The 12293-nt window shown below is 52.0% G+C and overlaps 2 protein-coding genes across 3 annotated transcripts in view; one reads left to right on the top strand and one right to left on the bottom strand.

Annotated features, from left to right (window-relative positions):
- SNAPC5 (small nuclear RNA activating complex polypeptide 5) overlaps positions 1–12293 on the top strand; it is a 33599-nt gene that overhangs the window by 14498 nt on the left and 6808 nt on the right. The window contains exon 5 of one of the 2 annotated variants that reach the window (XR_012507739.1): positions 7187–7446. The exons of the other annotated variant lie outside the window; for it this stretch is intronic. The gene's annotated coding sequence lies outside the window, so the exon portion shown is untranslated. Of the gene's footprint in view, positions 1–7186; positions 7447–12293 lie in introns of those variants that run through there. 2 annotated transcript variants of the gene reach the window in all.
- MAP2K1 (mitogen-activated protein kinase kinase 1) overlaps positions 1–12293 on the bottom strand; it is a 68003-nt gene that overhangs the window by 8534 nt on the left and 47176 nt on the right. The window contains exon 6 of the mRNA XM_074366286.1: positions 477–601. Coding sequence (XP_074222387.1) covers positions 477–601 — 125 coding nt within the window. The remainder of the gene's footprint in view (positions 1–476; positions 602–12293) is intronic.

Genomic DNA, 12293 nt, shown 5'->3' on the forward strand with positions numbered 1-12293 from the left:
AGGGAGGTTAAAGGCTGATGCTCAGGAGTCTGCCTTGGAAACTAAGGGAGCAGTGATGTCACTTGCTGCTAATGGAAAAGAAGAGGTGGTGCAATTTGGGGTGGGGGCATGTCCGGCCTTGTCAATTTGAAGGTCAGAAGACAGTCAGGCTGAGGTCCTGGGGGTAGCTGGAGCTCAGTCTCCCCAGAATGCAAGCCAAGCTCTGGGAAACAGCCAAGCGCTGGAGGTAGCTAAGGCCAGGACCCTGCTGTCTGTGCCAGTGCCCCGACTGTGCTCCAAGGCCTGTGAAAGGCCAAGACATCTCCCCATTAGACTGTGATTTCCTCAGCGAGGGACCACAACACCTCACCCCTCATTTCCTTCTCCTCCACCCCCACCACCCATCACCCAGCACAAGGCTCTGGCTCCACAGAGGAGGCACCCACTTGGCTCCTATATTCCTGATCAGACAAGAAGCTGGAATACGGTGTTCATACCGACATGTAGGACCTCGTGCCCACGAAGGAGTTGGCCATGGAGTCGATGAGCTGCCCGCTGACCCCAAAGTCACAGAGCTTGATCTCCCCACGGGAGTTCACTAGGATGTTGGAAGGTTTGACATCTGCAGGGAGAAGAAAACAGAAAAGTAGAGAATTGACACAGGCAGGTTCCAGAGGGAGGGTCAGTGCTCCCCGGACAGACCAGCCCTGACCACGAGTCCCACGACACACTCCCGCCCCCATTGCAGAGCCAGCCCCTGGCTTACAAGCCCTTGCTCCCTCTTCATTCAAGGTTTGAGGAAGGATGGTCAGCAAAGGAATGACAGGCTGCTGTAGCAGCAAGACAGAAAGCCAGTGGATTCTACTCTTTGAGAATCCAGACTTGGCCACATGACCCGCAGGAAGGACTCAGCTACCAAGAATAATCAGATTTCAGTCTGTTGCTTTGACCAACCCTGTTGGCAAGACATAATATCCATCGTTGGATCATAAGGAAGAAATAGTAAGACGTGTATGCTTGTTGAGGCTACAGACCAAAGACTAAAGGGGATGGGATAGAGGCGGGAACTCCTATTCTGACGTCAGCACCAAGCACAGAGCATGGGTTTCATGACTATGTGGCAGGGGTTGGGAGCTGGCTTTTGATTTTCTGTCACTGAAGTCATCTCCCTGACAGCCTGCAGAGCTGCACCTAGTTGTCAGTCAAGGAGAGTCTCCTGCTGCCTGGGCCGGAGAACCAGGCAGGCCTGAAAGCTGCTCCCCAAGGTCAAGGCTGCGCCCCGGCACCAGCCCCATCCCCTTACCTGCACTCGGACCATCCCCACTTCCCACCCTGGCTCCCGACACCAGTGTGAGTTCAGTGACCCTTCCCTTTGCAGAGAGGTAAATCTCCATCTCTATTTTCCTACCCTCTCCTGATTCAAACAACTTCCCTGTGAAGAGGGCAGAGCAGAGCCAAGAATTCTCTTGGTAAAGGTCCCCAGGCCAGGGCTTTGTGGACAGACATCAGCAGACAATGAGTTCCACTCAAAAGGAGGCCAAACCCAGGAGCAAAATCATAAACCCTGACAGGGAATCTCTGATGGGAATAATACAGACACTACACAGGGTATTTGGAGAATCAGAGAAAGAAAAAATGGAATCCCCATAATTCCAACCTACCAGAGCCACTATTCACATTTTATTTTTTCCCCTTCATATTCATGAGTACATTTATTTATTCTTAAACAGATTCTAACAGGTCTATTTAAGTATCTTTCCAAGGGAAAACTGAAAATAAAACCCCACCCTCTCATATCCCAGCAAGTCCTTCCCTGCCCACCTCCGCCGAGCCCCTCAGCATCCCCAGCCTGGGCCAGGCCAGAGCCACGGCCCCCAGCCACCTCTAGCCTCTCGCCACCCACTACAGGCTCCGCCAGGCAGGGACACTGGCCGTCTGCCTCAGCCCTGGAACCTCAGAGCCAGGGCAGCACCTGGCCCACAGGAATGTCTGCGAATGAATGGATCTAAACTCACCGTGTACACACGCACGTCCTCAGAGCCACGGGTGCTGCCTGTCTAAGATCCAGCCCTCAACATGTCACAGGACACGACAGGACAGGATATGAGGCCTTTCCAAGCCCTTTGGCAACCACTCGTGTCTCCCTTACAGAGACTCTCAGAACACAGGCATCAGAAGTAGCCTTAGAAGGAATCTGGCTCCTCCCCTTCATGGTGGAGATGAAAAGTCGAAGGCCCAAAGGGGTCCAGGGACTTGACTGAGGTCACACAGCAAAAACTGGGTAAAGCTGGAACCAGAACTCAGGCCTTCTGATGCCCAGACCTGTCCTCTCCCCACTCACCCTGCTGCCACATCACTCAACTGCTTCACTCATTCCCAAGTGTCCCCGAGCACCTGCTACCTGCCAGCGCCATGCAGGTACCAGGGAGATGACAGCCAGCAAATTCATCAAGTTGCCGTTCCGCGGAGCCGGCACTTCAGTGCGAGGAGACAGACAGAATAAACCGACACAGCAACGTGCGGCATCAGGCGGTCTCAAGTGCATGAAGGAGATAAAAACAACAAACCGTGTAAGAACCCAGGCAGTGAGGGGTGCCAGTGAGACAGGGCGATGAGCGATGCCCCACATGAACTCAGGGAGCAGCCGTCTGGCCTCTGGAAGAACCATTTCAAACACATGGGAGACGATAAACCTTGGGAGCTCAGGGGCTACCTTTTGTTTTGTTTCTTCCCGAGCCTGACACTAGGACAGGCCTTGACAAACACTTCCCCAGGGAGCCCCTGGTCCTCACCTCCACAGCTCTGTGGCGCTTCTCCACCAGACAAAGCCTGACCCCGGAGGCCGGGTTCAGTGTGTGGAGAGCGAGGCTGAGGGACAGGACAGAGCGGGAAGGGCTGGGCAGCGCTCTCCCCGCAGGAACAGCGGGGAGCACGGAGGCGCTCCGACACGACCCCCGCCCCCGACACGCTCCAGCAGCATCACAGCCTTTCATCCCTGTGGCTGCACCATGAAGCCCTGAGCTCCTCACCCTTCAAATGTTCCCAGGGCCTGCTGGGAAGTGACCTGCTAGGCCTTGCCATACAGCAGAAGAGCGGCACTGCTTACAGAGACAAGAGACCCGCATTCAGATCCTGGCCCTGCCGCCTGCTCCACGTGCGGCCTCGCTTCTGCAGTCTGTGGTCTGCAGTCTGCAAATCAGTAAAGTGGTGATAAAAACTGCAGCTCTCACAACCTCACCAAATGGAGACCAGGATCAATCTAACAAACTGTGGGCATTTAAATAGCACACATGCACGTTACAGGAACACAAAGAAGGATTCTTTCATGGGTAGCCCTCCCAGATTGGCAAGTTCACAGCACCAGGCATCACCCCCTCCCCGCCCCCTGTCCCCAACAGAGCAGCCCTCCCCAGGGCCCGGGGACTCTCCCTGCTGCTCAGACACATCTCTCCAGGCCACAGCTGCTGCTCAGGAGTGGCTGCACTGCCTCTGTGACTGTTCTGATTTCTATTCACATGGCAAGCCAGCCTCCTTTTTTTTGCGAACTTACATAACACCGCTTTCCTCCCTTCCTGGCAGTCAGCTCCAGCTTCCTCCACCTGCTCCAGGGAACAACACTGCCCGGTAGGCTACAGAGATCCATGGGGGAGGGCAGCAGAGGGAAACCCTCAGGGGGGTTCCTTGCTTGGACTACATCCATCCTGGAAGCCAATTGCATGCACACGGCCCCTCCTGGTGACCCTGATGGCCTGACAAGAAGTTGGAGACCGGGGCATGCTAAATCCCTCCACTCCAGAGTATGTGGCTGGAGCCGCCAGACAGGGACATGTTCGTCCCTGGCAGCCCCAGCCAAGTGGGGCTCTTCTCTGGGGGCAGAAATGAGGTACATGTCAGATAAGGCCAGAGATGGTGTTTCCTTCAATTGTCAGCATTCGCACTTGCTTCCCAGAATCGCCGCCCCTCCTTCCTCTGCTCCAATCCCCAGCATCTTTCTCCTCCACGCTGTCCTGCACACTGACCAGCACTCCTCCAGTGGGACAGCCCCTGTACAGAGCCTGCAGTGGCTCCCGTCTGCCTCAGAGTGCCGTCCAGGCCCTGTGGCCTGCCTTCCCAAGCCCTCCACTGCTCTGCTTACCTTTCCAACTTCCTGCTGCAACACGTCTCCTTGTTCACCTCCCCCGGGCCCGGGCTCGCCTGCCTCTCTAACTGCTGGTTTTGTGCTGGTCCCTGCATCTAAAACATCGCCCTTTCCCTCTCACCTCTACATCAGGTGCCTGGTTCTTCTGAGTCCCCCTCCCAATGAGGAATACTGCCCTACTCTGGAGCCCTGGGAGGTTTAATCGGGCTTTCCGCCAGCATCTTCCCTCGCAGCTACCTCAACCACTGTTCACACCGCGGGCCCAGGCTCTCTCTACTTCCTGAGGCCTCCCCAGGCCTTGGGTTCTCTTTCTGACCCTCCACCATCAGGAGGAAGAGGCTGAGAGGAGCCCCAGCACGTGGTAGGCCATGCTGCATTCCAGAGGGAGCATCCGCCCCCGCCCCAGGCTCCCAGGCTGACAAGCCTCCCACAGAAACCTACAAGATGCTAAGGTTTGATACCCAGATCCTGCCCAGACTTTGCAACAATGAAGATGGGTAAACCTTTCTTCAAAAACGAACAAGGAGGTTTTACGAAAAAATTAGGTGGCAGGAAGTATTTTGTTCTCTGATATTTTCTGCCCCAGAAATAACCACTGTTCAAAGCCTCCTGATTTTCCCCCCATGAGCACATGATTTTAACCTGACTTCTAAACATTGTCTACCCCTCTAAACAAGGGGTTTGGATTAACACATCGATCGCCACATCACCCAAATCTGGGTGATAGTTGTTTCCTCGGAGCACCCGATCCACAGTGGGCAATCAACGTGTTACAGAATTCACTGGGCTCACCTGTTTATTCTATAAACATGTAGCCTGCATGAGCTATGAGTGAAAAGGACAAGCCCTTGTCCCTGTTCAGGCTGTCACCACCAGGGGAGACAGAGTACAACAAATAACAAGAAGCCAGCCAGCTGAGGAAGACACCACCCCACCTCTGGTTCACTGAGCACCTGCTATGCCAGGCCTTTTAAATACACTGCCTTCTTTAATCCTTACAACGATGGTGTGAGGTGAGCATCCTAAACCCCTGCGTACAGGTCAGAGACACTGAGGACCTGAGTTCAGGAGCTACCTGTCCAGGTTACAAAGCGAGCTACGGGCAGAGGCTAGGGTGGGCTCACAGATCCTTGACTGTTTATCCAGAGCCTGGCTAATCGGGGTCTAAAGAAGACAGCAAACGGCAAACCATAAACAGCTGTCCCGCAAAGCTTCAGAAAAAGCTGTGAAGTTGTAGCTGGAAGCAGTCAAAGGCACAGACCTCCAGGTGCAAGAGAAGTGAGTCCTGGGGGTGTAATGTGCAGCAGGCCCACTACAGGGACAGACACTGTACTGTGCGTTTGCAAGCTGCTACGATAGTAAATCCTAGAAGTTCTCCTCACGGGAAAGAAAACTATGTAAGGTGATGGAGGTCAACTAGACTTACTGCGGTGATCACGTCACAATATTCACGTGTATCCAGTGTGTATACTATGCTGTGCACCTGAAACTAATACAATGTTGCAAGTCAGCTGGATCTCAAAGCTCCAGGATGGTGAGTGAGCACTTCCTTGTCAGCTCCAGCTCCTTACGCTCCTTGACGAGTTTAACTGCAGATGTCTCGTGCTGACAGCAGGAACTAGAGGCTGTTTCCCACCTCCTGATTAACAAGTGAGTTCACACAGTGAGCCTTCAGAGCACGCGGGCCAGGTCCTAACAAGCAGCTATTTTTATCACTCCACTTGCAAGATTTCTGCATCCCAGTCCAGCAACTGCATTTTAATTTTCTTCTTCCCTTCCAAGATTCATTAGTTTTGAAATGCTTTCATTCTCTACCTTTGTGCGCCCCTCTCTGCAAGTGCAGTGTTCAGTCCTGACCCAAAAGGCACACAAATGCTGACAATTAAACACAAGATGATGTTGCAAGAGTTCAGGATTTGCATTTTATCAGCACACATCATTCAAAGAAATGGTCAAAATGTTAAATCAGGTTGTACTAAAAGCCACAGCAAAAGGTATGGGGTAACACTAAAGAGGTGGGGGGAGAAGGCGGAGAGAGAGAAAGAGGGAAAAGGAGGCAGGAAAGGGCAGAGCTTATGGATCCTGGATTCCCTGACCTTTCATTTCTAATGACTCATAATAATACGGCAGAGCAGCACCATTTTATACATATGGACATTAAGGCTCAAGTAGAAGCCCCCTGCCAAAGACCGCAAAGTAACCTTTCCATTAAAACAACCTGCCTTGGAGCAGTGAGTGCATTTCCCCTCCCAGGCGATCTGGGGGACTTCAGAAGACAAGCAGGCATGCCATCTACCACAGAGCCCATCAACCACCTGGGGCAGGAAAACAAAGGCGCTAACCTGGGTGCTTTTTATCTGTAAATCAAGGAAGAGAAATTAGTTAAAAACCTGTTTTAGCCCCCTGAAAGCTAATTTTGTTCAGCAGGAGGGATGGGGTGTTGGAGGGGAGAAAACGGAAAAAGGAAAGATAGAGATACGCCGGAGATCTGCTCATTTTTAAATGGAGAGTGGGAATTTCTAGGACCATCACCACAGTAATGGTCACCTACATCCTGCACCATGTTTTCATGTGAGAAGGAACAGGACATGGCTCTCCCGGGATCACCTGTCAGCCTGGGGCAGGGCCTTTCCTAAAGGAAGCAGGTACCTTGGGCCTCAGGCCCCTTCCTCCACAGCTGCCATGGGGAGGGCCGCAGGGCAAACCTTCCGCTCTCTTCCCTTGCCCTTCCCATCCGTCCACACACCTGGCCTCTGCTCTCAGGGGCTTCCCAGGATACAGTCTCCCAACCTGTCCTCCTGGCCCTTTGCTCGGTGACTGCCCTGTCTCAGAGCCAAGTTCTCACTTCCAGGACCACAGCAACAGCCTCCTAACTGGCCTCCCCGCCCCCTCCCCTTGGCTCTTTCTCACAGGGCAGCGCCCCTCCCTTCCCCGCTCAGGAGTGCGCCTCTGTTCCCCACTGCCCAGGTTAAATCTAGTCCCCACGCACACAGTGAAGACCCTGCTCACTCGCTTCAACTAATCTTCAGGTAACTCCCACCACTCACCATCAGGAATGCTTCGTTTCAGACACCCTGAACGACTTGCTACTCGCTGCAAGGACAGACACATCAGTGTTTCCCTGCCTCTGAGCCATGATTCATGTGTTTCCCTCTACCTGGAATTCCTCGCGCTGACACTGCCATCTGCATGACTTCTCCCTCGGCTTCAAAGCTCAGCCCAAATACCACCTCCTCCATGATGCTTCCCTAAAGGGATGTGAGGAAGCACTTTCCCTCCTCCAACGTCCCATCTGCCTCACTTGAGAAGCTAAGAAACAAACTTGTCTGGAGGCACAATCCACCACTGTGGGTCTAGCACCAAGGTAATTCTAGAGAACGTGACGCACATTTCTAACCAGAGGCTACATACCGGATTCCAGCTACTGATCGGCCACTCTCCATTTCTCTCCATCTGTAAGGTAGGGCAGTCTAGACAGAGTCTAAAGGAATCGGTTCTCCCTTTAAATTCACTGCCCCATCGAGGCTGTCACCACATGGGCGGGGAATGAGGCTGGTGGGCAACGGAAGCAGAGACACAGGCAGGGCCGCCCCCTGGACACCACGGGGCAACCTACGGGTTGAGGCATAGATGGCACACCCCGCCACACACAGACAGGGGCTGTGCTCAGGACAAAGCCCATGCACAGCCCCAGGGGCCACCCTGACTTTCCTCAGGGAAGGCTGGCAGGGCGTCAGAGAAGCCCTGGCAGGCAGCACAGTGCCTTGTAAGGGTCAGAGAAGCAGCCACTCAGAAACTCATTACATGTGAGTCTGCCACCAACAGCTTGTAAAACAACAAAACAAAAACAAACTTGGGCCACTTCGGATCTTGCCTATCAGTGCCAACAGCAAGTCTGACTTCAAGCGAGAGGAGGACTTCAGAGGCTGAAATCCTGACTGCTGTGAGGACCCTGTTGCCGGGACCCCCTCAAGGCGCCAGCTGTCCCCAGGACTGGGATTCACACACACCTGTCGTCTCTGCAGAGGACAAACCTCACTCTGACCCGAGAGCTCCCTGGTTTCACACAACTCTTCACCCTGGGCATAAGGCCCTCTTTTGGACGGTGCTCCAAGAAGGCCCCAGGTACAGCCCAGCTGAGGGTCCCCTCAAAAATCTAGCCTGGCTTCCTCAGTACACCGCAATACGGGAAGTAACTCTCAGGCAGGTTACACGCTGCTTCATCCAACAGAAGGGAAAGAGAAACCAGCTAAGGCATAATTTCACACTGTTCTTAGCATTTACTAACCTTCATCGGCCAGCAACTCCAAGGCAGAAACTATTTACATGCCAAGAGGAATGAACCCTGTACTGATCGAAACCATATAATGCCTCATCAGGGTCTTTAAGAAAGCTCTTGATGATGCGGGGCTAAGGAGCCCGGTGGGCTGGCAATGCAGGTCCCGGCTCTAAATGGCATGCAGCAGAGCAGTATCCTCACCCCTACACAGCCCTGAACTCATAGCCTAACCACGTGGGTCAGCTTTGGATGAACTGGACCCGGGGCCTCCTGCCACAGAGGGAGAAACCTTTGTAGCCAATTCCTCTCAGAGCCCCGGGGTCAGGGACACACCCTCTCTCCTACCTACCTCATACACCACGTTTTCATGGAAAACCTAAGCTGCTCAACTTAAAGCCGACTTCTGGGCTTAAATTCTAAAACTCCCTCAGTCGGGGGCTTCTTCTTCCCCTTAACTCAGGGGTCAGGAAGCTTTTTCTGTAAAGGATCAGAGAGTGAGCATTTTAAGGCTTGGAGGGCCACACGATCTCTCCTCCTAGCAGCTATTCAGCTCTGCCCTTACAGCACGAAAGGAGCCACAGACAGTACTCAAATAAGCCTGGCTGTGTTCCAACAAAACCTCCTCATGGACACTGAAATTTGAATCTCACACAGTTATCACATGTCACAGAATTCTGGAAAACAGTTCTTTGCTTGCAGGCCATACAAAAATAGGCAGCAGGCTGTGGGCTGCCAATTTGCCCACCCCGGCCTTAAATGCTTAATTATTGTTTTGATCTTGTGTTAGCAGCTTTCTGTCTTTCTGACCCAATGCGTACTATTATTTATAGTGAAACAACTTTCCCCCCCTTATTTGCTTGTTTTCAGAATCTGCTCCTCCCATCTTTTCTAGTAACAGAATCTTTTTCATTTGGGATTTGCTCCCCACAACAGCAAATGTTTCTGTGAGGGTAACAATAAAGGGGCCTCACCTATCCTGCCCCAGGGGTAGACTCGTAACCTAGGATGGCCAACCACACTCCTCTTGTCCTCTCGACAAACAACTGGTCCAGGACTGTGTGGGTCTCCAAGCCCTGACCTAGATGCTGGGGAGAGTGGGCGGAGCTTTCCCTGGGACAGGGAGCACTATGGACCAGAAGTGCCGGGCTACTGAGGTCCCTGCTGCCCCCAGTGAAGAGCAGGTGACTGAAAAGGAAGCCCACATAAGGATTAAAGCCAAGAGCAGACCAGAGTCCTGAGACTATCATTTCACCCCATACTCATCCCTGCCTTCAGACCTCCTGGTCACGCAGCCAATACATCCTAAGTTAGGTTTCTGACGCAACAAGAGAATCCTGACTAGTTATATATCACATCAGTCTATCTGACAGTTGGCAGGGTGGCGATTCATGCACAAAACAATGACACTGGTGGTGTTCCACCGCGCACAGAATCACTCACAGGTATGTCTCTTTCCTCGGTAAGACTCTAAGCTCCTGGAGGACACATTTCATTTATGACCCATCTTTATCCCCTCCATACTGACTCACCCAGTACCTTGAACTTGATAGGTACACAATGAGTATTTTACAATTTAAATTATTTTACTTGGTTGGGGGAAGTGACTATGAGGAGAAGGGAAAAGAAACACGAGGGACATGTGCATGTCCCTCCCCATGACCGTCCACCAGGATGTCACCCAGAGACTTCACAGAAAGCCTACACTTTCAGAGGGATCCCAGGTCTAACATCTACCTCCTGAATCAACGCCCCACACCCACATACACCAGGCTGAGCCACACGACTGCCGCCCCCTTTGAACACCCAGGGGAAACAGGATGCAACGTCTGCACAGCACCAAGAACAGATCCCAGTGGGTCAGTTCACTGTGGATCAAACCCAGAACAGCTCCCAGAACTTCAGACAGTGGGAATATCAGCTGTACTTGTCTCACCCGAGAAGTCCTGCTCCTCAAGGGCAGAGACCAATCGCTTCAGGAACGAGGGTGAGGACCTGCTCCCCTCTAGGCTCCCAGTCAGCGTGGACGTGCTGGAAATGCAGGAGAGCTGGCCACACGCGCAGCCCCAGCAGAGGAGCTCGCTGGGACCAGGGCACACCCACCCAGGCGAGGGAAGGACACTGAGAAACGTTCAAGAGGCCACTCCCTAGCTGGAAAAACAGTACCTAAATGGCACCTGGAAACAGCGGTCTCCCTACAAACACCATTACTGTACTTCCTCTCATTTAAAAAGTAACTTGTAAATGCAGGTATGCCTAATTTTGTATCCCCAACGTATTTCTTTGAAAAAAAAAATAAAGTCTGAATTAAATTGATGTAATTCGCTTGCCTTTTTGAAGATTCTGTGAGAAGTTATATTTGAAAAAGCCCGTGGCAAATGTCTTGAAAAAGCAAAGAAGTGCCCCCAGAGCAATTTTCGCCGTGAGTTATTTTTGTACACTACTTTTACTTAAAGCAGGGCACACCTAGAAATCACTTTCAACGTAATAATTTAAAACACTGTCACCTCTGCATACGGATGTGCCAACCCGCCCCCCACATGCAGCGGGAGGGATGGTGTCCCTTGATACCTGCATGACTGTCATGGGAGTGTATGCTTCAGAAACACTGACCGTGGACCCCTCTGGGAGGTGACCGAGCCTGCAGCCCACCCCCCGGTGACGCTTAGAAGGGCCAGCTGGCCCAGCAGTGGCAACCTTGTGGGAGCTGTGGGCTTGGGCAGCTCCTCATCTGCCTGAGCTCCCCAGCTTCCCAACCAGAGCAGCCCTCCCTGGTCCCTGCCCCACGGAAGTTTGTGGGTTCAGCTTTTCAAAGGCTTCTCTATACTTTCCCAGGCTCCTCCTAATGAATACCTTCTGAGAAGCTTAAACCAAGGCAGGCTGGCTTCCGCTGCTGGCAATCATAAAAACCTGCTCATTCGCCTGCTAAGCACTGGCTAACATTAAGGGTTACTGTGTGTCAAGCACTGTTTTAAGTGCTTTTTAGGCATGATCTCTGTCCTCACAACCTTTAGGGAGGCTCTATTTTCTACATTTTCCTGAGGTTTGTAGAAGTTAACTTGCCTGACGTTACACAGTGAGCAGCACAGTCAGGATTCAAATGCTGAACTTTTTATCACATGTCATAGGGAAAACTGGCCATACCTTGTAGCTCCTCCCAACAAGAGAAAGAGTGTGTCCCTCCACTTTGTGAATCTTGGCTTGACCACGACTTACTTTAGCCAATAGGACTTTTAAAAAGGAGAGGCTTAAACGATGCCTGAATATTGGGGTTACCCCCTCTTGCTGATGGAACCCTAAGACCATCATGGGACGAAGCCAAGGGTTTACCTCCCAGAGGATGACTGAAGACATGGGGAGGGAGGCCCTGCCAACCCATAAAAACATAGAAAGCAATAAACTAGTGTTTTAAAACCACAAAGTGTTGGTGTGGTTTATTACACAACGAAAGATAATTGAAATAATCACTAAACTGTTGCCAACAAATCAGTATCAGCTAGGAGAAAATTTTTTTAAATGTGAGGCAGAGGAAAAGCCTCTTTATTCTTCCACATTTTTCCTCAAGGACAGAATGAGAAGAAACGGAGTTTAAGTTTCATCAGGAAATATATTTAGAGCAGAGGAAGAACTTACTGGCAGCGAGGAAACCTAAGGACAGAGGCAGGGAGACTCTCCCACCCTCACCCTAATTCAGGTTCCAGGAATCATCTACTCATTGTGCTTCTTGTTCAGGAATCAGGTTGTGCAAGAGTACCTCTCCCCAGGCCAGGCCTTACAGTGCATTCTTTCAGGATTCTTTCTGGAGAAGACCCACCAACAGCAGGAATCTGAACAGCTGAGCGGCCAGGCCAGGCCCGCCAGCACACACACTGCTCAATGGAGCAGAAGTCCTTCCACTGA

The sequence above is a fragment of the Camelus bactrianus genome, chromosome 6 (genome assembly GCF_048773025.1).
Source record: "Camelus bactrianus isolate YW-2024 breed Bactrian camel chromosome 6, ASM4877302v1, whole genome shotgun sequence".
In the NCBI taxonomy this organism is placed as follows: Eukaryota; Metazoa; Chordata; class Mammalia; order Artiodactyla; family Camelidae; genus Camelus; species Camelus bactrianus.